Here is a 27,607-nt window from a genome sequence, read left to right as displayed (position 1 = left end):
TTAAAACACTGCTTTTCTGTTCCATTTCCCTCATTTGAACTTCTCTTGCTATATCACATCTAGTTTCTATCTTTTTTGTTATACTTAAACCATTCATAAAGTACTAGATTGTATTATTTTAATTCTTGCAAGGTCCAGCCAAGTTGATATTAACTACAGTTCTTTCATTTTAAGCAAAAATAAAAATTCCTAAAATAAAAATTTATTTTCATTCAGGGGAATGCTGAACACTCAAGAAGAAGGAGACAACAAGAGCACGATAACTGCTTGCAGTGGAACTCCTATATGGTCATGCCGCCATGCAGTGAGAAGCAACCATCCTACAACTCACTCTTCCAGCAACATTAAGCAGCTGAAGCCTCAAGGGGTTGTCACCTCACTTGTCTTCAGCAGTTGGAGGCAATGGAGGCTACACACAACAAAATTCCAGACTGGCTGATGTTGGCAGGACCTCTGGGTGTATCTAGCCCAACTCCTGATCCAGCAGACACCCAGAGAGGGGTGCCCAGCACCATGTCCAGTGTCTTGTGGAGACTTTCTGGGTCCCAATGGAAGTGCTTTATCAATCACTGGCACTATGACATGATGCATTATTTTCATATGCATGGCATTAAGATAAAGTTAAAATTCCCAAATCCATCTGTAAAAAAATTATACTAGTCTTTCCCAATATTGTCTGCGTATTGTTAACAGCATATCACTATATTGATAACTACAATTTCTCATTTAGCATTAATTTTAGCAAATTTGTGCACTCAATTTCTCCTGTTTTTGATTTTGAAAAAACTCTCCTAGTTGCTCATGAAAGCAACATCATTTCAAGGTATTGCTATATGGAACTTACTCTAGACCCAAGATTACAAATCACATAACTTGGCTAGCTAGTTTTTTGAATCATAGAATTGTAGAATTGCAAGGTTGGAAATGACCTGCAAGATCATCTAGCCCAACCATCCTCCCACTTCTGCTTACGTTACTGCCTGGTGAAGAAATTGAGGCATGATTTAAAGTCTTTCTGGATAACAACTAAATGTAGGATGGCAACCACTTTTCTTAATTTCTATAATTTTTTATCTAATTTTAGTGAATTGGGCTTTAACAGCATTTTAAAAGTTTTGGTAAGCAAATAGTTTACAGCACAGTTGTCAGTCTTCTAAGAAGTGAGACAAGTAAAATGAGTGGGAAGAATACTCTGGTAGTTAAGGCAAAGTCCAGTAGGGATACCGGTGCCTTCATCTGCTGTGTGTTTCCTGTCTGAGAAACAATAAAGGCTCTTCACCTCAACTGTGCATGCAGAATGATGGAAGTATTTCTATACAATATAAAGGAATTTTTGAAATGAAACACTTCAAAATTATGCAAAACTCAGTATGGAAGCTAGATAATATCCATGACAGATATGCAGATGAAACAAAAAGCTGTGAGTTCAATTCAAGTACTTAGAGGTAGAGATAGTACCATTTACAATGTTCTGGGGTGGGTATCCCAGTCACTGGGAAGGTGATTAAAGATATGACACAGACCCTAAGAAACTTGCCCTGGAACAGCACCTGGATGGCATGCAGCACACATGATGTTATCTACAATGGCATCAAGTCTGCACTCACACAATGAATCACGCTACCAAACAGGTTCAGCAAATATGAATTCACTCTTTGAAGGAGGTAAAATGAAAGTAAACATCAAAAAGAAATACTAGAGGAAATTATTAAACACACAAACATTCCCAGTCCTTCCATGCATCAGACTTGCAAGTACACAATATGCCAAACACATCACACCTCAGAAGTCATCTCAATGCTGGAGTAGGCATGCATTGATGACAGCAAGTTTTTCCACATCAGCATCTCTCCTCAACTGCTACAGTTAAACACACTAGGATTTGTAATGGCTGCTGGTGATGAAGTGTTCAGTGGTCATATACACCAAGATGTGGTGTATATACATGTTTCTGTCCTATCCTACTGCCCAAAGCCTGGCATACAGCCCTTTTTTGCTTTTTATTACAAAGTGTTGAAGAAAAGTCAACCTCTGCTATGTATTTGCAGCAGTCTCACACAGTTCTGCTGGTCTACTGAAAACCAGGAAAGGCAAACAGGATTTAGATAGCTCTTCTTTCTGTCTGGCTTTTCTTCTGGAAAAACAGAATGACAACAGTCTGGTATATCTCATTCTCTTTCCTGTTCATGGGGATAAATAGCTGAAAACTCCTGTATGTGTGCCTTGCATCAAAAATAAATCTTGTATCTGTACGCTTATATTCTTGAAGTCTATTGTTTGGGTGCAAGCAGTTTCGACACCAACAAGAATTTTGGAAAGGCATCTTAGGACCTTAGGACAAAAAAGTTTTCATTTTTCATTTTTTTTTTTTTTTTTTCCTTCACAACTATCTTACCAGCATTCTATCCAATTTCAAATTACAGGCAACAGGTGGCAAACTGGCAAAGACAACCCATTCCACCAGGTTTAGTAAAGATCAGATTGACAGTATTTATATGTTAGATCCTCAAAAATGGTATTCACAAAAACAAAATCTTATTAATGTTGTTAGATATATCTCATAAATTTCTCATAAAATTACAGTTTTTTGGTTTTTTTTTAATGTTTAACACTTAAACACATTTCTACCCTTAATGGTATGATAATTTTTTTTTCTTCAGCTTTTAGTGAAATTCACTTCTGAAATACATGATAAAGAGTATTTCCCTGTTCAATAGGAAAAAGCTACTAAAGTTGACTAAATTATCTCACAGTCTCATTTCCTGCCAGTTCTTTTTTAGTTGTTTTCTTCTTCATTTCCATTAACATATTTGACACCACCACAACTAAGTGGTGCATGTGCAAGAGAACTAGCTCTTAATCAAAGGCTAGGGACTAATATGTCATTTCTGCACAAGAATTGTGTAACATTAGAAGACAAAGAGAAGGTGAGTTAGACCTGACAAATGACTCAGATGCAGGGTGCATCATTTTATCAATATTTCAGAGCTTAAAAAAGAAAATACTTTCTGTGTGCCTGCATACACATACATAGAAAGATTCAGAGGAATATGTTCACATAAAACTTTAATTTGAGGACATACTGAAAAGTCTGCGTGTGATCAGGCAAGGGTACTCTGCTTACAAATTGGAAAGGAAAGAAGTTTATTTTACGAGTAACAGTTATATGTTCAAGCAGGCAATTAAAGCGCTTTACAGAGGCCATTTTGGGATACCAAATAGTTTGAAGATTTAACATTCACTCATATTTCATATTCAATATTCTTCTAAGTAAAATATGTATCTCCTTTTAGCTACTCAGTTATGAATTGTACTTTAAAGGCAAGGGGACATTTTTGATAATGCACATCTTAAACTTTTCATTAAACTACCAAATTTAAATTCTACCTTTTTGTGCACTCTGACATTTTTGTCTGGCATTTTCATTAATTTTGCGACATACATAAATGTAGCTGAAATGTTAACTGATCAATACTTTGTCTCTCTCATGTAGCACTAGAGCGAAGCTCCCCAAGGACCACGCAGCAGTACAGAAATTAAATGTGTAAAATATCAAATGCTAATGTTAAACACAGCAGCACTTACTGTATAACGACTGAAAAGGCTAAAAGAATTCCAAATGGACAGATGGTAGTACAAATTATCTACAATCACATTTAAAGATTAAAGTTTGTCCCGTAAAATAATTCATTGACTCATGTTGAAGTGTGTCCTTTTACTGATAGCACAGTTGTCCAATTATTTTTGTGCTCATTACGGTGAGAAATGACAGTACTGGAAAAAGAAGAGTACACACTTTTTTCCCCCTACGTTGCATGCACTGACATCTGCAAGAACACAAATGTCTGGCCAAGAAACTGATGGAAATTAGGCCCAATTTAGTGGACATTTCTGTGCCCACAGTAGATTAATCTAAAGAAAAACACACAACTTTTGCATATTCTCATACAGTTTTTCTGCCTTAAGCATAGTGCATTAATTATTAAGGGCAAAAATAAACTTCCAAATTAATCTAGAAATTTATTTTAAAGTGAATTTATGCAAGGGCTCTCCGCATGCATTCTGTTCTTTTGTAATGTATTTAGGTGCTTCAGAAGTGTTAAGTTCAAACTGGTAACACACTCTGTTATTTAATATAACATCTGGTAGTTCAAACCCAAAGTCACGTAAGTCCTATGTCTCAACCATATCTCATCAACCTATGTCTCACAAGCTATTTGTAAATTTGAATATCTGAATAAAAAATAAGTCCATGACAATAATATGTCACAATAATTTCAGCAACAAAAATTTAAAAATTACATCTAGATGGTAATTATTTTTCTCCTGTGAATTACTGAGGCACAAGGGGAAAAAAAGGAGAGGAGGAAGAAAAGAGAAAAAAAGAGAAAAAAAAGTCATTCAGGCAAAATCCCCTGCGAAAGCAATGAAGTAAAACAAAAACAGACAAAATACTGTCTGAGATGGGAAATGTATAATTCAGAATGTTGAAAACTTCTATGTGTAGCATGTGAAACACCAGTTATTGAGCTGGTAGGTTTGGATAGCACTAAGAAAGAATGAGCGAAGAGCAACATGATAAAACACTAATTTAAATTTTGAGTAATATAAGTTCTACAGTGTAAGTAACAGCACTCAGCACTTTTCAGTCTCTTCTACTAACACTGTGACTCTCCAAGAAGAACGATTTAAAAAAAAACAAACTGGTGAACACTTCAGCATGCAAATAGCATAAAGCAGATAACTGCGATTTATTATAAAGTCATCATATTAATCCAGGCTTTCCAAGTGTAATCCTGCTTTCCAGGGCTTTTATTAATCATAATTAAACCATTATACTTATGAAAACTGAGCTAGTAAAACAGAGCTTCTTCATATATTGTCTTCTTTAAGAAAGGCCCCATTGGAAAGCAAAGAGATGGGTATGGAAAGCAAAGAGATCAGGTATGAAGAAAGGGTATCTAACTCCGGAAAATCCAAGGTCTGAAAAGTCAACCCTCACATACTTCGCTCATGAAATGACTGCAAGTTTGTACTGGGATATTATCTATCAGCATGTGTCTTCAAATTCAACAAGAAGGAAGAAACAGCTAGTTTAAAAGTTTAATTTTAACACATTATTTATCTGTCTTCAGGGCTGGAAACTTGCAAAATGGCCTATTTCTCATCTTCTTTCTGGAGATTTCAGTGTGACATTTCACTGTGACATGCTCTAACCTCTGGGAGACAACTTCAAGAGGAGACACAATGTGTATAATAGCAAAGAGATGAAAATGATACATAACAGTATAGCTTTTTAATAGAATCTACTGAATTCCAGTTTAATCTGTGTGCAAGCACAACTCAGCATTACATGTGCAAGTGAACCACTCCCAAGATGGATCACGAGATTCCTTGTGGACCAATGATAACTATGAATCTCCAGAAAACAACTCAGTTCAAACTTCACAATCATGATGAAAGTTCATGTAGATTTGACTCAGCTAATAAAAAATATGCTGAGTATATTTTGTTCTACAGTAGGATGATGTGACCCTTGGACAAAATTCCATCAGAATGAGAAGCAGAGATCAAGCCTTTGGAAGCAGATCTACATACTACCAGTGCAGACAGAATGTACCCACAACTACCACACGGCAAAATAAGTACTAAAAGAAAACTGAAAAGGCTCAAGCTTTTATCAGGAAGACATTTCTACTGCAATGCTCTAAAACTACAGTAATCAAATAACAGCTCTTCATGAAATTTGATGTGTTTCCAACTATGCTACCAAATGCATTCTGTGATTGGAAATCAGCATGATTTAAGAGCAACACAACTTTTTTCATGGCCACAATTGTGCATCAAGGGAAAGAAAGAACATCATTGGACAAAGAGCACAGGATGTAATTCCGTTTTTCTTTCTTCAGTAGGCATCAGGTAAGTATTCCATATGCATATTAACCTGTGAATAGCTAAATATGTATAGTTCAGTAGCTGTATTGTGTTGTATCACATTTTTTATTTGCATATTTGTATATATATCTAGAAGACTATATTGTTTGTGTGACATTATACAATTACTTCTTAAAAACATGAATAAAAATGATTGGTGATATCCTTAGTTTTAAATAAAACTTCAAAAGAAACAAGCAATCAGATACCTCCACATGAGCACTGCACCATCTGTCAGTCTACAATGTAAATATGCAATGGTGATTAATAGCAATATAAAGAAGAACTTACCAAAAAAGCAGCAAGACTTCTTGGGGGTGAATCCCAGTCAAAGCAACTGTTAATGTAGTAGGCGGCATTTATGAGCACCATGACACAACGCTTCATGCGAATGAAGTTTCTTAGTAGCAGCTATTAAAAAGATGAAAGAACAAAAATATTTCAAAACCCCAAAAGCTTCAGAAGAGGTCCGTCCTTATAATATTCTCATTATTAATTTGGGCAAAGATTGAAAAAAGCTGTCCAACTCACACAAAGAGAATACTTAGAGACACTTGGGAGAGTTTTAGATAAATGTGTAAATTTTTGTTTGTTGGATTTATTTCTAACTGATATACTGCTTGTTCTCTTTACTTTCACAGCTTAGTGGCAGCTTGAGATTTTACAAAAGCCGCTACAAACATCATGAACAATTTTGTTATCAGCATACGAGAGTCTTACTGAGCAGGTGACACTGTCCATACTCTTAAGTATTTAGAAAATTCTTACCTTTTGAAAAAAAAAGATGCTGCAAGATGCTAACCCAAAACCATGCAAAATTACTCCTCTAAAATCAACTGTTTCCATAACAAATTCTCATCACCCTGTGTTTTTAAGTGTTTTATGAAAATAACTTTAACTGCATCTACATCAAAATAAAATATAATGGGTTTACGTTTAATTCAGGAGATTACCCATAAGTCTACTAAAATGGCAGAACATTTGATAAAAATAAATGTACACAAAGAGGTTATTCATTCAATTTCTGTGTTGAATAGCATAGAAAATGCTGTAGAGATACATTCTCTCCCAGAACTTATGGATCTTTTGAAATGCTATTGCATTACTGATATATAAAGAATTCTTTTTTTTTTTTTTTTCCCTCTAGGTGTTACTGTGGTGGGATATGCCATGTAAGTTAAAACAAAACAAAACAACACCTAAACAACAGTTGGATATTTGAAGTGTTTTCCTCCTGCAATCTTCAGAAACAACGATGATTTTCTCTTATAAAAGTGGGCAGAAGAATGAACCTTGAATAAAATGCCTTCCTGTTTCTTGACTGACATAACATGAAAAATGTAGCTTTAGTAACATCAAAAAAGAGTACAGAAAGAAATATTCTGCTTTTTGAATAACATAAATGAAATATATTGAATAGCTAATCTACAATTCATCCAGCAGACAACACAAATTATGCAAGTTTTCTTCAAAATAAAAACCAGTTCAAAGACTTCTGTCTTTGTTAATGAACAAAATACCTTATTACTACAATTTAACCAAAAGCTCAGTTCTCCCATATAGAATAGATCATTCATATTAAAGAAAAATTTAAAATGAAAGTAGTTCAGATGCAGAAAAAGGCAAGATGTGTGTTTAAATAACGTTTAACAAACATTAAAACTATCAGTGGAAAGAGCATCTAGGAGAAAAAGAAACAAGGTCCACACATTTCTTACCCAGATAGCTAGGGTATAATGAAAAGTTAAAATAAGTTTTAGTTTGCCTCCAACTGGGATTCAAACTTTACTCCATGAACTTGTTTAAAATTTGGGATAAGAATGCTTAATGCCTCTCTACCATGCAAAAAAATGGAAGCCTTTCAGGTCAAGGTTAACAGCAAAGATTTATGCAAGACTTAGCTTACATGCACCTGCACTATAATCTGATATGTGTGGAACCTGATGTTTTGAACTGTGTTCTTATTCACTTATTTCACGGAATTTAAGTTGCAGTTTATAAAGAAGAGATACAATAAAACGACGTATTTTGTTTCTGCTTCATTCTACCTATCATATTCTTTTGTAAACAGGTAATGAAAATGTTATTCTTTACCCTCAGCAGTGCGATACCAGATATTTAGATGTGCACACTTGATATTAAGGCTTTTAGATAGGATTAGTGTTTCCTTACTCTTTACCTGTTTAGACAGTCTGTTTTCCTCTTCAATGTACTTCTGTTCTTTGGGCATTAAGGTTCGCACGCTGGCTTTCACCTATGCATTAAAATGTATGTCAATATTTCAAGCTTACTTGCTTCTAACTAAAAGCACATGCTCCGACTTGCAAAAATTACGAAGTTTCAAAGTCACAGCTGCCAAGCCCAGGACACACAGATGCACACAGAGGCAAAGGCTGCTGCTTCGTGCGTTAGCAGCAATAGTAGCAGTGGCAGCAGAAACAAAAAGAGTGGGTGTGCCAGGCAGTGGCAGAAGAGTATTCTGTGGTATACATCAAGGTTTAGAGAAAATGAGGAATGACAGAAATTCTCTACAAATCAGGAACAAAAGCTTTCATGAAACTGAACTCTTTAGCAGTACAAAAAACCCAAAGTTAAGACTTACAGCATTAAAAATCACATCTATTTCAAGATAGATGACCCCCTTTGTTGGCCCTGTCAGCTGCTTGTTTTTCAAGACGTAGGCTTTCTGTTCACCATTTTGAATCTGCAGGAAAAGGACATGACAGCCGTCTGTCTCGCGGTCTCCGCTGAATACCCCCCCCTGGTGACCCCTGACCCCCAGCTGCTGAAACTGACAGAGAACCCAAAACAACTGTGGCAAGTCTGACAAGTACCTGTTCATTACCAGGACCGAGTCTGTCAGGAAAAATTAACTATCATGGGATTCAACATGGCCGTGAATGGAGTATGTTAAAATTTTAGTGTTCTTATTACAGACCTTGGTTGAGAAATGACAGACACAGAGCTGCACATTCATTTCTCCCCCCCCCCCAGCCCCCCCCTTTTTTTTTCTCTTTTCCCTTCTCCTTCCTTCAGCAGGAAAAATACATAGTGGCGTGTCAAGTGAATGAAACTTACAGATAGCAGTGGTATCGCAACTTTGCCTAGAAAGTCAGCACTCCGATCGCGGTCCTCATCATAAACTGTCACTTCAAGCACTGAGTGGATGTCTTTAACATTGCTACAGAGGAAAAAGCAGACATGGAGGAAAGACTTCACCTACACCAGAAGTTACCAAGGACAAAAGTGCAAAAGGGTAGCAAAGCCAGAAAACCTTGTACTTTGTCAGGCCAAGGGCAGAGAGCAAAATTCAAGTGAATTAGGCATCTTTCTGTACAACCCAAGCGCTCTCAAGGAGCTGCAGCAATTGTGTGCTTTGCAGGGCTTTTCCAGAAGTTTTCTGAAAGATATTGCTTTAAATTTTCTACCTGGTGCTAACATTGCATGAGTTGCAAAGGAGCCATCATGTAGCAGTGCCGGGGATTTACCGTGGCAGACAGAAGAACAGGAGCCTTACAGCCACATTCAAACACTGCTATTTTTGCTCTAATTTCTACTGCAAATACTGTGCTATCTGCAGCTTCACAAGTGAAAATCATCATCAGATACATGAGCACATCCTTGTAGACAGAATGAGCTCTTTAATTTTAAAATCCTTGCTTAATTACAAACATACAGCAGTCATTACAACAAATTACAACAAGCAATGGGAAGCAACGTGTTTTTCAACTAGTTCTCTTCCTTGCCTGCAAGCCTTTAAACACTCCACGAACACACACAACAAACATCACAGTAAAATGCAGACTCTCAAGTGAAAAAATCACATTCCTTACTGTGAGAAAAGATACCAGAATTGTTTGAGAGAAGTTATCTTTGAATAAACTGATGATTCAGGAAAAAGGAATTTAAGGAGAGCACTTAAATTTCACTAAAATATATATCTCCAGATAAACTGCATCAGTATTCCAAAACTAAATGACAAATTTGAGAATAACTGATAAACATATAAGATAGGTAAAAACTTTCTTTTAAGGTAGTTTAGAGTTTTTCTATTTGTTTCCTGACTAGTCTTTTGTTCTATAAATCAGGCAGCTCCTTACATAGAGAACACCGTCAAGCAATGCATGTTGATTACTTACTGGCTCTGTAAGTAGATAATTAAAAATAAAATGAAGAATTTAGCATGTTTGAATAATGAGAACTATGTTAATAAGATAATGAGAAGTACAACTATTGTGAGATTTTTTCATTTGTTCAGAGTTCATTCTGAGAATCAACTGCAAGCAAGGCAAGGAAAGCTCCGGATGCCAAGTATGCAAACAACAAACAGAAGAAACAAATACAAAGATTAAAGTCAGGCTGTGCTTTGAGATCAAGGACAAAACACAACACTTTCACTTATGATAAAGTTAGATAAATGCACACAAAGCTAAAGCCTCTATTGGTTTTGCAGGGGATTACTAGAACATTTCAGCAGCAGAGGAATCTGCAGCTGATCTGTGTTTCTGCTCAGTGATGTCACACTGCAGTCAGAGAGAAACTGGGAGAAATAAAGGCAACAGATCAAGAAAAGTAACGGGGAAAAATAACCTTTTGTTGGTAGAAAACTTTTTCCTACTTTATTAAAACCTTTTACTGTCTTGAAATTAAAGGAAAAAAATAGGTACTGTATTACTTCCCAATAAACTAAACACTTAAGACTACATTTTGCCCAATAGCAGCACTGCACTATTACGATGCTAGAACACATTATGAGAAACACAGTTGGCAAATGGAAATAACGAGTTCATATAAACATACAAAGACTATAATTCAGAAAAGTATGAATGCATTTAAAATACCTCCTTTTTCGTAGCTTTCTAGTGTTTACTAAAATTACAACATTGTAACAGAGATAACAAAATCCTTTCTTTCTCACACAAATCTTCAGGGTCAAAATCACTGCGGTTCTTCAAATTTCCATTAGAGACTGCAAAGTCCAGATGTTTAGCATTTCATATTGCTGGTTTACTAGACACAGATTTTACTTTTTTTTTTTTTTTTTTGTAATTGTTAAAATTGTACATTTTTTATATTTTAAAAGTTTGAAAGTTTATACTTTTTCATGTTTTTAATTCTAAGACAAGTATTCACCTGTTTACTTCAGAGACAGCAGTATGTCATCAGGCAGACTACTTTCACTGGGATCAACAGAAAGTATATTTGATCTTATACTTTCTCTTCAAAAAAAAAGAAAGAAAGAGGAAAAAAACCCACAAATGAAACCCAAAATAAAAAGAATCAAACTCTTACAAAACCCAAACACCTACAATGTGAAGATCTTGTTCCATTCTGGGTTGAGGTTCTTGTAGACGGTATGTGTCAGCAGTCTGTCATTGTTCAGTTCAACAACACAAAATGGGTCACTTTTACCTATTAAGAAAGAATTTGGAACAAATTTTATGAATTGAGAAAACTCACTGTGAGCAACTTTAAAATCAAGATTACTTGTCTTTCTAAGCTGCTTTTTAAATCACCCAATAATTAATTCAGGTAAGTCCTATGATGATGTTCAATATAATACAAGTCTAACAGAGTGTTCATCCCTGTAATCTATTAACATTTATCACTAAAACAACATCTTTTTGTGAAGGCAAAGGGCAAGAGGAGGAAAAGGAGAAAGATGAAAAAATTGCCATACTGATTTTGATGATCAAAACCAGCATGTTCCCAAAAGGTGCCAAGCACCCTTCTGACACAGATAAGGGAATTTTTATCATGCCAATCCTATGTTGACTGGAATGGTAACATAATTGGATAATTTTGATATTTTGGAAGTTTATTATCCCTTGGATATTATTCCTTGAATAACTTCTTCTGGAAGTTTATTACGATTTGTAATAATATAGCTTCTATGATACTTATCCAAAGATTATTATAATTTGCTGTACAAATCTTTTCCTCAAAATCAAACAGCCTTAAAGACAGTCTCAGATAAAAGCCTAACACCTGAGAAAATAGGCAAGTACAATTAAGCAATAAGACAGTATCAGCTGGAATGGTGGGCTGTAGTCTCAGCTCAGAAGAGGCTCAAACATGGTTGAGATTTTTGTATACATTAATGCACAATGAAGTAGCTTCGCGTATACATACAAGAAGGTCCCTTAGCATGAAAGCCAATACATGAGAAAGTATGAAGATACTGTTTTGAAAATTTAATACACAGGTAATGGAAACAATGTACTTGCCTGGGTATTGAAGTTGTTGGTTTGGCTTTTTTTTTAATATAAAAGGAAAGGAAATACATGTGGGGAATGCCTCCAAAATGTGTGGCAGCTTAGAGTCAATTACTTACAGAGACCTGTACTCAACTACCAGTCAAGCAGATAGCAAGAAAAACCACTCTTATTAGAAGTAGGAGGAACATGTACAAGTTACATAAGCTTTTTCTTAGATATTCTCAACACCAGGGTTTGTATTTGGAAAGCAAAAGAAAGCAATTTGACATCTGAATCACATGCTTAGCAACAGTTTACCTGTATAAAAAGGGAGTTCTCCAAAGAGAGAAGAAGCAAAAGAAGAGAAAGATTTCAAGGGCATCCCTGAATTTTCCTGGAGTGAAGGGTAAGAATGTATAGATCTGAGGAACAGCTATGATGGAAGGAGCAATCATGAAAACATGAGGAGTCATAGTGTGAAGACAGATGCAGTAAAGAGCCATTCAAGGGAATAAATCATAGTGCAGCATAAAATTTTAAATTATGGCAGCAACAACAATAACTGTAAATGCTGGCGAAGGCAGAGGGATGTTCTCTCTCTTAGTTTGATTTCATCCAATAGCTGAAAGGCACAGTCTGATGCTCACTGTTTTACTATTAAACCAATTAGCAAAATGAAACTATTAGTTTCATTCACAACCAGGTATGCTACTGGCAAATCTGAACACTGTAAAGTGATCATGCTTCTAGCTTGGCTGACTTCTGTGTCTGACATTTGCCCTCAGCACAGAACACGAGTGTATGTATTATTTTAATTTAAGGCCACAAAGCTGAAAAATATATTGCTGCTCCCAGAACCCAAGTAAGATTTTTTCTGTCGAAATTAAGAACTTAATTGCATATTACAGAGTGAGTCACTCTTGTCTCTGGACTTTATTTGGGTGGCAGTGCTGAAAAGTTATTGAGTGTTGGCAGTGGCCTTCCACAGTCAAGTCTAGCTCACTATGCAATTGCATTTCACAGTGTCTTCAATAATTCCGTCATGCTATGTCATGTATCATAAGAAGCTATAAATTGATTAGCTCAATGGGGCTACATTAATGATATTAAGAAGGCATGTAATTTGTTTCATACCTTATACAAATGACAATGAAATCAATATTTAGACAAAACTGTCCAGGGGTCAAATCTTCCAAACTGCAATATTGATTCAGACTACATCAGAGGTTAATGTGCATATTATTAACTTTAATGACAAAGAATAATTGTTTTAAACACATTGTGAGCTACAGTTAGAATAGATGTTTACCATTTTCAGAACACAGAATATCACTGAATCTGTCCGATTAAACTTGAAAAAGGATTAATTCTTTAGTCACTGTAACAACAACACAAAACCCAAAAACAAATAACAAAAACCAAACTCCTGGTAGTTACAGTAACAAGGCAAAACTGACCCCCCCAAAAAAAAAGAAAAAAAAAAAAAAGGTGAGCGGGGTGTTTTCATTTACTACCTCAGTCATACAGAGTAAATTGCACTGGAGTGTCTAAAAGAACACTCTGGGAAAAAAAAAAAACAAAAAACAAAAACCAAACATTTATTTAGATGCATTTATTTTCTGTATCTGTTGATATGCACTTTTTCAATGACTCTCTTTAAATTTATGAGTATCAATCCATTTAAGAATGCTAAATATATAAGATAATATAAGATATATAAGGTAAATATAAAGAATACATAATTAATCACAGAAGTCCTTGATAAACCAAAGACAAACAGTTTTCAGAAAGGAAAGAATCATTCTCTCACGCTCACCTTTTCAAGTAGCTTACCTATCTTCCCAATTAAGTGGAGAATAGTTTGAGACCAACGCTGACAAAAGGAAGTATTATGAAAAGGTACATGCAAAGGCTCGAATACCATGGTTTGCAAGTAGAACTTTCCCTGCTACAAAATCTGTGCTAAGGCATACTGCTTTAAGCATAAGAGAAAACTATGAAGTTCCTCTGCAAGAACTTTCACCACCGCCTATAGGTGCTTATTCTGTATACGAAAAAATGCAAAACTAAGTTGAGTATCAGAAAGAATACTCTTAGTTGACATGTAAAACATACAACATGTGCAAAAATTATTTGGATACCAACACAAATAAGTGAACATGACCAAGAAAGATAAGGCCTAAGAAATGTAGAAGTGCTTGATACAACTCACATCCGTCATCCTTCAAGGTTTCATTATTAGAAATAATATCTACAATCTTACCTCTCACTGATCACTATGGCAACCTGCCACATTGCAAGAGTCTAAAGTAATGGGACCATTCCTATTGAAAGCCTTAAGTAAGCAATAATAATACTTAAAAGGCGATGTCCTTAGATTTGCTTAGTCTCTGGGCTCAGGAAATCCAGGGACTGACAACATATACTCATCACTGGGTTATTGCCAAACCAGTATCTTAAATACAATGCATATTTTAACCAAGCTATGCAACTTTTGAGTAGTTAATGAAGCTGGCAATTGAAAAGAAAAAAAAAAAAAAAGTAAAAAAAAGTAAACCCTTTTTATTTCTGTATTAAAGAAAGAAACATGTTCAGAAATGCATGTGATATCTACCTAACAGTCCTAAAAGTACACTATAAAACTTTCAATTAGACTTGAGCTGCCTAAGCTCAACTACATCAGTCTAAATTGTATCATTATCACAAGTATGCCCTCTACTACAAACTGAATCACAACTGTCATATATCACCTTGTATCACCTGTCACATGTCAAGAAATTTTACCCAAACCTATGTGTCTACTGAGGCTGCTATAACTAGCTTCCTAGTCTGTGCCCTTCAGAGGACTTCAGCTTCTGATTTGATGACTTCAGAGGCACCTAAGTTTATTGATCAGGATGATATCCACAAACTGCATCCAAATATAGCCCTAAACACGTGTGCTTAGTGCTGTGCAAGAAATGATAAGACCATCACCTGGCACTCACACATCACAGCATGCTCTCAGCATGACTGAAACCAGTACTTGCGATTCTGAGTAATCCTATGACCTTAGTGGGACTAATCACTATTATGTCTGGCACTGTTTGTAGGAATTCATAAAATGAGTAGGTAGTAAAACCAGTAAAGTACACCTTCCCAGTGACTGAAATCAAACCTGGAGTAAACCTCAATAAGAAGTAAAACAAATGTCATTAATCCACTCTGCTACTGTAATGTCACGTGTTTTTTGAACTCTACTTGTAGACTTCTAAAGGCTCCTAAAATTATGGAAATAAAGTGCTAATTTAAATAATCCTCACAGTCATCTAGAAAAGAAATCAGCCTGTATTTTGATGGACCATTCTCACTCTTTTCTCCTCTTTATTCATTACAGACTCATACTCCCAGAGAATTACACCCAGAAGGTATTGCACTTCATACGGTAAGCTCCTGTTTAAAAAAATTAAAGAACTACTTATCTTTTGAAGCTTCCCACTTTATTTATTATACCACAGATTGCAACCAGTTTGACAGATATCCATTCTGTGCAGTGCTGTATTGCATTTAATGTTTCAGCAGTCAGCAAGACCAGAGTGCAAACTGAGATTGTTGCACTTAGATCTACATAAATTATTTTACTTTATTCAATCAGAAGTGAGTCCCTCACATTGAACATTATAATCACAGGAAGCTCTTGGCTTCATTATCAGGAGTGCAGAAGGATGGGAATTGGAACAACTTTTTTTCTCTTTAAGGATATGCAATACACTTTTTTTACTATAAAAAAGACTTAAGTAGTGACAATGTTGAATTGCTTCTCAAAATACTTAGAAAATGAAAACAGCAAAACCCCAAACTATTTTATCTTCTGACTCGTTTTCCTCAAGCAGCTACAGCACCACATTATCTAACAGTTCTGTTGTGTTTTGGAAAGTTTGAGAAATGACTGTTTCACAAATTCAAAGACCATTGTTCCTAGATAAGCAGGCTTGTTATGCTCTACTTAATTAGCAAGCATAAAGGATGTTAGGTAACTTGCAAACACTTAAACACTGATGTTGTACGCTTAAAGAAATCTAAGTAGTGCATTCATTTCAGAGATGCACGTTGCTGCAGCCCATCTTCCAGGCTTGAGGTGATGTAAAGTTTCTATACAGGCTCTATATGACATCAACTCCAGCGGGCAACAGGTCCAGCCAAACCAACAAAGTGAGTTTCACCTCCAGTTCAATTCCCAGAGTAACACTTTTTCTCACCACAGATTGAATGATGCCACCAATTCAAATGCTAGTATCTTATAGAAGACAATATATAAATGTGTAAATGACATATAAATGCATAAAAAGAAACTTTAACTGAATGTTAGAGCTCCCACATTGCAATACAAGATTATCTGTATTTATGGTCAACTTAAACATGCGTGTCTCCTTTCAAGAGTCTCTGAGGAACAGAGTTGTCCAACAGAATGTTTTGTTTCCTGGTAGACTATCTTCCCAATAAAAATATTCCCAGCCACTCTTGAAAACAAGAACGTCAACTTGACATTATTGAAGTTCAGTGCTTACTTTCTGGCTCCACTTGTAATCAAATTATTTCCCTTGATCAATAGCTATCAGAGCTAAAATTTGTATTTCTTGTTTATCATGCTTTGTATAACTTAAACTCTGATGTTCTTTGATTACAAAACTCTCCAGAAGAACACGTCAGCTATATATAATGTAAAAAAAGAGAGACTGTTGTAATCAGACATAAGGCAACACCCATATTTTATGCAGTAAAATAATTCCATGCTTTAGGCAGGAAAAAACACCTATGCATAGTTATTAATATTATGCCATTCTGTTTTCAGTCTTTGAGAAATCAGCTTGTAGTAAACAAAATTCAAAAAAATAATCAAACCATCAGTCATCATGCAATGATTCTTTCTTTCCTAGTCAGAGCTGCCATGGACTCTTAGAAGTAACTACCACTGATGTAACTGCTTTCCAGAGTAGATTCAAGCCAAGAAGCGTATGGCAGATCTACTTGTCCTCTGAAAAACCTACTGCAATTCATAAAGATTAACTTACAAGGACTGCAGATAGCACGGGGCTAGATCCCCATCAACCCTGTGGAGATGCCTCTACTCCATCTATAAAAAGCGCACACTGATTGAAATTCAAAGTCACAGATCATTTCCTAATTTCATTTTTTAACATTTTCTCAAAAGAAAAGAAACCATGTGGCAGATTAAATATAGATTAGAATCTAACATTTATCTGTCATTGATCAGTCTACTAGTTATATAAACTGGTAGAAACCAGCTCCAGCATATGCTAGACTATGAATTGTTTTTAAGCAGGTCGCCAGTACACTATCAGTTTTATTCTGACTAAGTATTTGTCTGTCAGTCAAATTACAATATCAAAATGGAACTAGATGCAGAAAGACTAATAGAAATGTTTTGGACAGTCTAAAGATTTAATAATGGATTTCAATTCCAGTTCTATTTCAAAAAGCCAAGCTCATAGGCCATAATTTCACAAAGTTCAACCAACTTTAAGTTGGTTATGAAAGCTGAAATATCGTTTGAATATTTCATTGGTTATTAAGGTTCTTCCCTAATGCAGGCCATGCCTGTCCAAGTGTGTCCCCGCAGTAAAAAAAATGCCTTTATTTTGGGGAAAGAGAAGACAAGACACCCAGTTCATGACTCTGGGGGGCAGTGCCACTCATGCAGACGCTAATGTCACTAATGTTGTTCCAAGATCCCTGCCAGCCAGCTGCCTGCAACAGAGCAGTCAGTCTGACCTTTGGCCAGAAGGAGGAATGGCTCAATAGCATGAGAAGCTGCCTTATCTAATGGATTAAGCACAGGACCCAAGCCAAATGCCAGCTTTGACAAGGACTTGCTCTGTGGGCCTTAGCTGAGTCAGTTAACCTTTCCTAGTTTTCCATCTTTAAAGTGGAAATGATAATTCCTCTTCAGCAATGTTGCTGCAATCATGTTGCGGTGGTATGATTTCAAAAATGCTGAAGGCATCTTACCAAGCAGTTCAGTGCAGTGCCACAACCACTCTCAACTCGTTTCCACAGAATATTTAAAGAAAAGCAGAAATATGTTAATGATTACAAATATTTTTCCTGGATATTTAACTCTAAAAGGTAGTATTAATAAAAAATGTCTTTTAAATCCTAGTTTTGTCATTAGTAACTTAAAACTGCTTCTTTCAGTAGGGAAAAAAAAAAAGGTAGTTTCGCAGTACATTATATTGGACTAATGTCTTCAGGTAAATGACACAGCATCAGGTGAGATTTTATCTACCCCAGATTAGTGCCTATCTAATAGATTTAATTATTCTGTGAAGATAATTCAAGTTATATTAAATTCTAAATGCACTAATCGACAGAGCAAATTGCTTTTGGAAACATATTTCCAAAGGGTCTCTGAATTTATTCCTTCTATTTTATATGTACAGGCTTCCATACCTTTTTGAATTTAACATTTGTGTACATCATTCTGACATTTGCTAGCATTTGAGGAACAATTTCCAAGACTATTTTTGCACGCAACATATTAGGACATTTTAGTAGAACAGATTTTAGAAAAATCATTTACATTCTGCACGTTTAGCCATCTTGGTGTCTTCATTCTACTTTCAAATATTTCAATCAAAATTTTAACATGGGATTTACTTAGAAAGAAGGCTGAATATCATTTTCTTACAAAGAAAATAAGACTCACTTTCTATGCCTGCTTCTTTTCTTCCAAGGTGGAGAAACCTGAAATGCTTTTGACTGCAAACATAAAAATCACTGAGCTCTTCGATAAAATCTGTCTCAAATATCAGGTTCTGAAATCTCAGTACCTCCCAAAAAATGCAGACATCAGACTAATAACAAGGTCAGAAATACAAATAAATTAACTTCTAATGAAGACTGGAGACACAGTAATCAAAGTGTTAAAAATTCATTTCATGCACATCTCATTTGCCTCTTAGCTGATATTTATCACATAATTCTGTGAGAAAGTAGAGGCCTAAGATGCTCCAGATAAATGTCTCAATTAATTGTACAGAGGTAGCCCTCTTTGAGCTGAACCAGAGCTGTGAGCTCTTTATTAAAAGCACTATTCTGTAGCCTGTAACCTTGTTCCTTGACTCCTCTCTAGTTTCCAATTTAAACAAGTCCCCATGCGGCCCGCTCTAAAGGGCTTTGTCTCCCTGTCATTGTTAAGAGAGCCGAGGCATCCTGGAAGTGTGAAATCAGACCTCATGAGCTGAACGGTTCCCCAGGGAACGCCGGACCGCGCAGAAGGTCAAAGTCATGGGCTGGACCATCTGAAAGCGTCTGATCGCCAGTCTGTGACACAGCAAGCAGGGTGGGGGTGGGCAAGGGGCAGGCAAGGGGGCTAGAATGGAACATGTCTTAATTAAAGCCCAAAGACAGCAAAACAAACTGTTTTCCAGGCTGACTGTCACAAGGAGCTCAGATTTTGCTCTGCTAATGAATCTGAGTTGCTAACTATTATTCTTCAAAATAATAGGACTTGTACTGACGTTGATAAAACCTGTAGCACAACTTTTCCCACCATGCTTCCTTCTCATCATTAACAATGTGGAGCTTTTGATTTTATTTCACATAAGGAAAAGAATAAATGTATATGACTCAATAAAGGAGATGCAAAAAACTTTTTGAACAGATTATGTATTAATTTCAAAAGTCAACTGACATGATGAATCCGCTACATATTTTATGGCATTATCAGAATACTTTCTAATTTAAAATTTCTTCATTATAACCATATATGAAATTATGCCAGGCTGTATGTCTTCCGGAGGACCAATAGAAGAGCAAGGGGAGAGGAAAAAGTACAACTCCTTTTATCCAAGTTTATAGGAAGAAAACAGCCTGGCATCAAATAGCTTCAACACAAAAGTTTCCTTCTCAGGAAGAGAAGAAAATGTAAATTAGTATAGTCAATAATTTAATTCCATTTGTTAGATTATAGTTTCAAAACAAAAGCCATATAAGAATATTTACATTTTATACAAATGAACACCTACTGCAACCAGGATTTCCAACAGAACATCTTTTGTTTGGATGGCAGCCCTTGCATTATGTTTTGACATTAGAAAGAATGATCTTGAGGTACAATTTTCCGGATATAACATCCTGATAAACTGAACAGCACTCTTCAAGGCCCTGGCCCTGCCAGAGGCCCTGTGTTTCAACTCTCTCGGAAACCAGGGAAAGGCTTCAGGAACCCATCAGGCACCCATCAGGCACCCATCAGGAACCTCTCATCCTTCCACAGTAATCTGTTTCTCAGGAAAGTCTTTACAGGTAGGCTGGGAGAGAGGACGTTCACTTGGTATTTTTCTCGTATATATTTCAAACCCATTAATGACACTCTTATACAGCACTCCATTTGCAGACTGCTAGTCACCATTTTCTCACCTGTCCACATCTAAACACAGAAATTTTAGTCTGCTGTGGCAACTTTTTCAAGTCGTTTGTGTATACCTGGGAGCTGAAAACTGAGACCTTAACCGGTATCCTTAATCTCTTTTTCCTCTTTCTTATTTTCCTCTCTCCCCCTCTCATTCTCCCTCTCTTTTTTAAAGATTTGTATTAACCTTAATGATTTGAATTGCACTGTCCAGGGCTGACACGGAAAAAGAAAACTACCATCAACTATCAACAGTTTATTAGAGCCTTAGCTGAAGTGACCTACTGTAGTAGTGTTCAGCTAAACAAGGCTATGGGCTTTCTCTCTAAAGAAGAATTGAGGGTTTCATTAAAAAGTAATTTGTGCTTTTTAGTCATTCATTCAATAAGAACCTCAATTGTTCTTTATTCACACAGAGTTAATACAGTATTACAATGCTTCTCAATGAATGTATGGTAACAAAAGAAGAAATTCACATTTTTAAAGGAATTTATGCTTATGCTTAATGATGGAATATTATGAATTTTGAAAATCCTTTCAAATCCAAACTAGCAAATGTTTGTTCACTACTTCATATGAAAAGATTTCTGAAAGTGAAACGGGATATGTGCAACAGAAAGGAAACAAAGCAAAACATACAAGTACTATACAGGCGCTTCAGCTTTTCAGACTCAGAAGAAGGCAAAAAATAAACTGTTAAAAAAAAAGATGTATTAGGAAGAGCAAACTATGCCTGAGCTTTTACTCACACAAACCAATCTTCAGTCACATAAGTCATATTACTAATGACAGCATTTTCTACGCTGACTAGTAATTATTGCTCAGTTTCATAAAGGAGAATGGCCAAGCTTTTTTTGTAATTTTTGCAAACTTTCTGACAGTCAGGAAACGACTACTTAGAATAATTTGTAAATATTCCTCCTCAAAGTTTAATCTGAAATCATCTGTACACATTCACATAAATTAATTTCATTAAAACCATTTGTCCTCCTTTCAAAATATCGAATACTATTATCTGAACTATGCAAGCATTTCTGTTGTGTCTGAATGCACAGCCTTCTTAAAAAGCATATAATGCATAATGCTAGTGAACAAAACACTCAGTACACCGGCAAGATATTGAGTGTTCTTTCCAGTCTTCCTCACTGTCATTCTAAATATAATACCTGGATATTTTTGGTAGCTCTCTACATCTTTAATTGAATAAAATGTATTTCCAAAAAATCTGTTCTACCAGCACAAATGACATGTTGATCTGGAAAAGTCGAAGACTGAACGAGGTCAGGGACTGAATTATCCCATTTGCCCCTGAATAACTTAATCTCTCTCTCTGTTCAGACCACATTGGATTATAAGGTCAAAGCAGAGTTAGGAATCTTTAGAAGCATTTCTCCAACCTCTCTGAAAATAGAATCTGTTATTTTGTGTGCCACAAATTGGAAGATCAGTTTCAGCAATAAAATGTTTATTCTGTTGCCTTATATAAGAAAATCTACTCAATTTGCACAAAACAATTAAAAAGTGATTATCTTGCTATGTATCTCTATCTGTTCATGTAGCAGAACATTTATGTTCGAATTGCACTCAAACCAGATATATTAGGATAGTTTGCTTTTTACTTTCCTTTCTTTAAAAAAGTAAAGATGGCTATTTTCTGACACAGAAAACACTTTGCTTCACCCAACTTATGCAGTATGACCGTGATTCTACTTTCAGGATGCAACTTCAATATTTCCAAGGAAACATGATTGGTATGGCTGAAATAATTTTTTCTTTGTTTTCAAAACAAACATGTTAAATTATCCCCCATCAATCCATAATTTAAAATAGAAAAAAATACATAATTTCCCTTCTTAAGCAGACCATCACTAGTTAAAGGAAACTTAACATTTGTTTGAAATATTTGAAACCAAAGAACAGCCTTGCTAAGTATCTGACAGGGAACAATTACTTTGGCAAAAACTTCAAAGTTGTATTCATATGTACCAACTTCTATTTGCCTTTTCTGTTGCATTTTTCTCTAATTTTGAATATTCTGTATTTTTGTATCCACTATAAAAAGAAATCTGGAATATGTATCTCAAGCAATTTTTTGCAGAACCTTCGTTGGAGAAAAATGCATATTTCAGCCTTCTCAGCAACAACCTATGTTACACTCTGCTAGCATTAGGATGACTTGCTGCCTTGCTTACAAATTTTGTTTCTATGATGTCTGATGATTTTTTAATGAGGAGAAGGTGAGAAAGAGCAAGCAGACAATAAGAATTGCATAGCCTTCTGTTTCAAATATATTTTTCAATCTGTAAAAAGGCCCAGTATTGATATTTACAGTCACAGAAACTAAAGAAATCCTTGCCTGTAACATCAGCTGCCATCAATGCTTCTGCTCGAATGACTTTTACCTGAAGAAATCCCACATCTTTCATGTTATGAAACATTCTCATTGGACTCTGAAAAAAATAAAATAAAATAAAATTGTATAATTCTAGATTGCAAAATAAAATTAAAGCAATATTGATAGTATCTTCCCTCTTTTAGATGTAAGTCAGAATACTTCTAACAATCTCATACCTTTACATACTACTGTCTGAAGAACATGTAATTGTGCTTCTTTCATATTTTGCCATTTTAACATATCAATCAAAAACACAAATGAAAAATTATGAAATAATTAAACATACTAATTCTGCTGACTTAAACTCTTAGTAGTGAACTGACTATCAGAATTATACTATGTATCAGGGTGTTAGCAAAATTAATACAAACTATACAAATACTCTTTCCTCTCCCTTGCTACTTCTGTGCAATCTGTGTTCATATTTTCCCTTTGATAGCTCCAGTAATATTAACAATGACTTGGGACCAATACTACTTTCACTGTACTTGATCATTATATGTAAGCCTGCATGCAGCATGTATGCACCAAGTAATATGAGCAAATACAAGAGAATATTCTAGCAACTTAATAATCCTTATAACAATCACAGGCAAAGAAGACTGAAAAACATAAACAAGAAAACAGATCTATTTATATGGCAAAATGCTTTTACTATAAATCTTTTCTCCTACCATTAATTTCTTCAATATCCATATGTATTAAAATAAAAGGAAGGAAAAATGAAGAGTAGACAAACAATTGGATTTACACACCCTGTATTGTTTTAGAAATCTGCTTGGAAACTGTTTTATTTTTTCAAATGCCTAAGTGTAATAATCTGGGAATATTGCTGCACCTGAGTATGTTATGCCAAAATTTTTAACATCTGACTTTGAGTATGATTTAAAAGTTGTTGAACTTCAAAAGCTGAAACACCAAATGGGATTTTGATTATGCAACCAATTAACAGCAAATTTTACATTATTGTTTACTTTCTTCATAACCCATGAGAGAAAATCCAAAAGGGGAATCTACAATTACATTTTAAAGTACACTTTAAATCATATATTTCATCAAATTTTTAAGTTTCTACAAATCATGTAGATGAATGGTATCACCTATCCTTATTTCTAAGCATTTTAACATCTAAAACATTGGAAAAGGCCACAGGCATGCTCTGCAATATTTTAATTAGTTATGTGAAGATACAGCAGCATTTGAAGCCTTTTCTATCTGCTGCTGTGGTCTAGATTCCTAGAATATGCAACCATTAGGTAAAGACGAGGTCAAAATTCTGAAATACATCATGAAGTCAAAACTGACTGTTAAGGAAAAACAGAATAACATCACTTATCTGAAAATCACAGCTGCTGCTTAAAGGTAGTATCAGATATTGCAAAAATTGGAATATGTTTATGTATAGATAACATACTCATTATAATGTTAGACATATAACACACATTCCTGTATTTCTGTTAATAAGACAATTGTAGCAGTCAGATTACTCCTTGATATTTATTTCATAAGCCCCATTTGACTACTTATTGTTTACAGTGAAGGTTTGACCTTGGTATCCTGAGTCCAGTTAAGTGCAGTATCACACATGCAGAATACAAATATATACATGCATGTTATCACAGCATAATCGTTTACAGTTTCTAATTGTATTTATTATGTTTAACATCAGAAATAAGACGTGAAACTACTGGTAGTCAGCTTCAATCTGCACACACTCAATCCTCTGCTTATGTGCTTACACACCAGCTGAGAGTGGCAGAAGTGGTGGTACAGATAGCAGTGCTGCAATTCAAAAGCATGCTGGCACTGGCACCATCTCTCACAACAATAATGATCAAGGTTTGGAAGCTTCTTATCAGGGCTCATACTGTAACAGATAATTCTGCTCTAATACCAAGATGGAAGTGAAAGGATTTACAAACAGGTTCCCATATTTTACCTAAGTTTCTGAATAACCGAAACAAACAGCTAGCTTCAGGAAGAAAACAAAGCAAAAACCCAAACATGGATCAAGACAAACAACAACTGCTCCCCTTCAGCAAACAGTACCAAGGATTTCCCCAAGATTACACCCTGCAAAATGCACATTCTGCCAAAAAAAAAAAAAAAAAAAAAAAAAAAAGCAAGCAAAAAAAAAAAAAAAAAAAAAAAAAAAAAAAGCACTGGTACTGTATTTCACTTTGCTACCCTAGTTAACGTCCCACAATTATTTCTGAACTTTAGTTTTAGAGATTCAGTAACTTTAGTTTAATTTATCACAAGCCACAATGGTTGAGACTAGTGAAATTGTATACAGTGCTACAGTAGACTCTGGAAGAAGCAAACAACTTTAATATATTACTTTAAATATGTAACTTTAAGTAACAATTTATCAGATGATACTCTGTCTTATTTACGATTAATGTTGAAGGCCTCAAAAACTGTATGGTTTCTGAAGCCTGGAATTTCCATAGCAGAGGAATCTGTGATTTGCAGTGAATCTTTTCAGCCCTCAATAGATGGGAAAAGATTGAAATGCTCTGGAGATGGGTCCTCTTTATTTTTTTAATGAAAGGCTGTATAATATATTTTCTGTATGGCTGCAGCAGCTGTCAGGGAGAGCATCTCAGTTCAGCTCTATTATGGGAGAAGCAATACCCCATCCTATGGCATCGAGATACACTGAGGGGCCAGTACTGATTGACAGCTTGTCACCATGACGTCTTATTCCATCTCTGTTATGGAGAAAATTAATGTCACACCACCAGCCTTATGACTCGCTGTCATCTTAGAACTGCTCACCTTTTATCAATGCTCTAAATAACATTTCAAGCCCATCGTCTCACGGTGGACAATCTGGTCAAGGGACATTAAATCGGATGACTGTGAAATGTCATAATAAAAATGGAATGCTAACAACTTCTTCTCTAAACTAGCTCCTCTGGTTTTTAAACTGTGACAAGGGGGACTGTGGGTTCAGCACACCCGTTCTGAAAAGGTCATACAATCTCTCTTGGTCCGTACCCATTAATGCGCCCCCTTCCTCACCCCAAAAGGAATTAATCTTTTCAGACAATTGTGGTAAAATAATGGTTCAAACAGTAATGCCTGTTTAATTTGTAAGGCTCTGATGTTCAGCTACAAATGGTTAAATGACAGTAATAGAGTCATTTTCCAAGGCTATTTGATCTGATGGTAAGGTCAGCTCATTAGCTGTTTTTGGCTGTGGAAAGGGTGCAAAATATATTTCTCCAATAGAATCTAGATTTTTTAAGAGAACAAAAAATAAGCCCCAAAATACAGAGGCTGAATGGAAATAGTAAATCTTGCTAATTGCAGATTCATTCTTCTAATCTGCGCTGAAGATGATATATGAATAGTAAAGATAAATCAAAAATCAGTGAAAATAAACTATTCGAATTTTGCTAATCCTTGTCGTCTCTTTCTGCTGTTATCCATAGGTCATTTTAATAAAAGCTGCAATATTTTTCAAAAAGGATGCTGTAATTTTCAAAAACATACAATGAGAAGTTCTATTTACTGCGATATGCACATCCTCCAAAAAACCCAAACCTTTTAAAACACACACATTACTGTAAATACAAGAAAAATGACACACATCCAAAACTGTGGGAGAAAAGATCCATCTTATGCTTTACACTGGGGAGAAAAAAAAAAAAGAGTATTTATGAAAACTGATTAATAATTCAGTCATAACGTGTTGCTGTATTGCTTCTAAATTATCAAAACCATCAGTATCACTTGACTCTCATCGCATCTTCCCACAGCATAATCCACAGAAATATGGTATTGTTACATCTGGTAGCTAGAAGAATGTCACCTCAAAATCTATCCAGCATAAATTTATTATACTTCTAAAGATCTATTCTGACAACCAGAGGCTGTCTTGGTGGCTTCCCAAATATGAAATAGTTCGTTTAATTGCAATTATTTTTCAGAGATTTTGTGAAATACTTTAGTTCTCAGTTGGTTTAGGAATATTATGTTTAGCCTCACTAAGTCACCTCTATTAAACTGTGTTTATGATAACACTATTGGTGTATGAGTTGTACAAGCATTAGCAGACAGCTGATTCAGTGGAGATAGCCAGAATAAATTTGCTGAAGCGCACATCCTGCTAATCTGTTTGAAGAATATTGTACAGCATTAGTACTAGCACTTCACGTTATCTGCACAGACTGATAAGGTACATCTTTATTAAATTCAGCTGTTGAAAGGATGTCAGTCATGGAATAGGAATATTTTAAAATCTAAAAAAAAAAAAAAAATTAAGCGGCTCTTTGTTAGTCAGAGCTTGGTTTAATGGCTGAGTGTCTAGAGAAGCCTTTCTAAACACCTGGCAGCATCGTACAATAAAAGCTTTGTAATTTTAAGTGGAAATAGGCTTCCCCCCCCTCTCTTTCATAACTCCCCCTCCTTTTCTCTGTGTGTCGTGAGACAGTTACTTTTAGTGATTTAGGTATTAAGAAATGCTGGAGTAAGAGCTCCCCTCTCTGTTCCTTTGATAAAACTGCAGAGCTGCGTAATGTGAGGATTCTGGGAAAAAAAAATAATTTGTTCCAGAACATTTTGAAATAGAAATACTGCTTGAAACAATTATATTGATGATACAAAATACAGCTTCCCTAACATACAGTTAAAATCTCATCCTATAGGCATTACAAATCA

At 35.3% G+C, this 27,607-nt stretch overlaps 1 protein-coding gene across 3 annotated transcripts in view; it reads right to left on the bottom strand.

Moving 5' to 3' along the window:
- The window catches only part of MCTP1 (multiple C2 and transmembrane domain containing 1), a 269,069-nt gene that overhangs the window by 87,403 nt on the left and 154,059 nt on the right, over window positions 1-27,607 (bottom strand). For all 3 annotated transcript variants that reach the window (XM_048930524.1, XM_048930525.1, XM_048930526.1), the window contains 6 exons: window positions 22,901-22,994; window positions 11,244-11,346; window positions 9,013-9,115; window positions 8,537-8,638; window positions 8,114-8,188; window positions 6,226-6,345 (listed from right to left, as the gene is read on the bottom strand). In XM_048930524.1, the coding sequence (XP_048786481.1) occupies window positions 6,226-6,345; window positions 8,114-8,188; window positions 8,537-8,638; window positions 9,013-9,115; window positions 11,244-11,346; window positions 22,901-22,994 (597 nt within the window). The remainder of the gene's footprint in view (window positions 1-6,225; window positions 6,346-8,113; window positions 8,189-8,536; window positions 8,639-9,012; window positions 9,116-11,243; window positions 11,347-22,900; window positions 22,995-27,607) is intronic.

This window comes from Lagopus muta, chromosome Z (genome assembly GCF_023343835.1).
Source record: "Lagopus muta isolate bLagMut1 chromosome Z, bLagMut1 primary, whole genome shotgun sequence".
NCBI lineage: Eukaryota > Metazoa > Chordata > Aves > Galliformes > Phasianidae > Lagopus > Lagopus muta.
The sequence above is the reverse complement of the archived record's forward strand: the minus strand, read 5'-3'. Positions and strand labels throughout refer to the sequence as shown.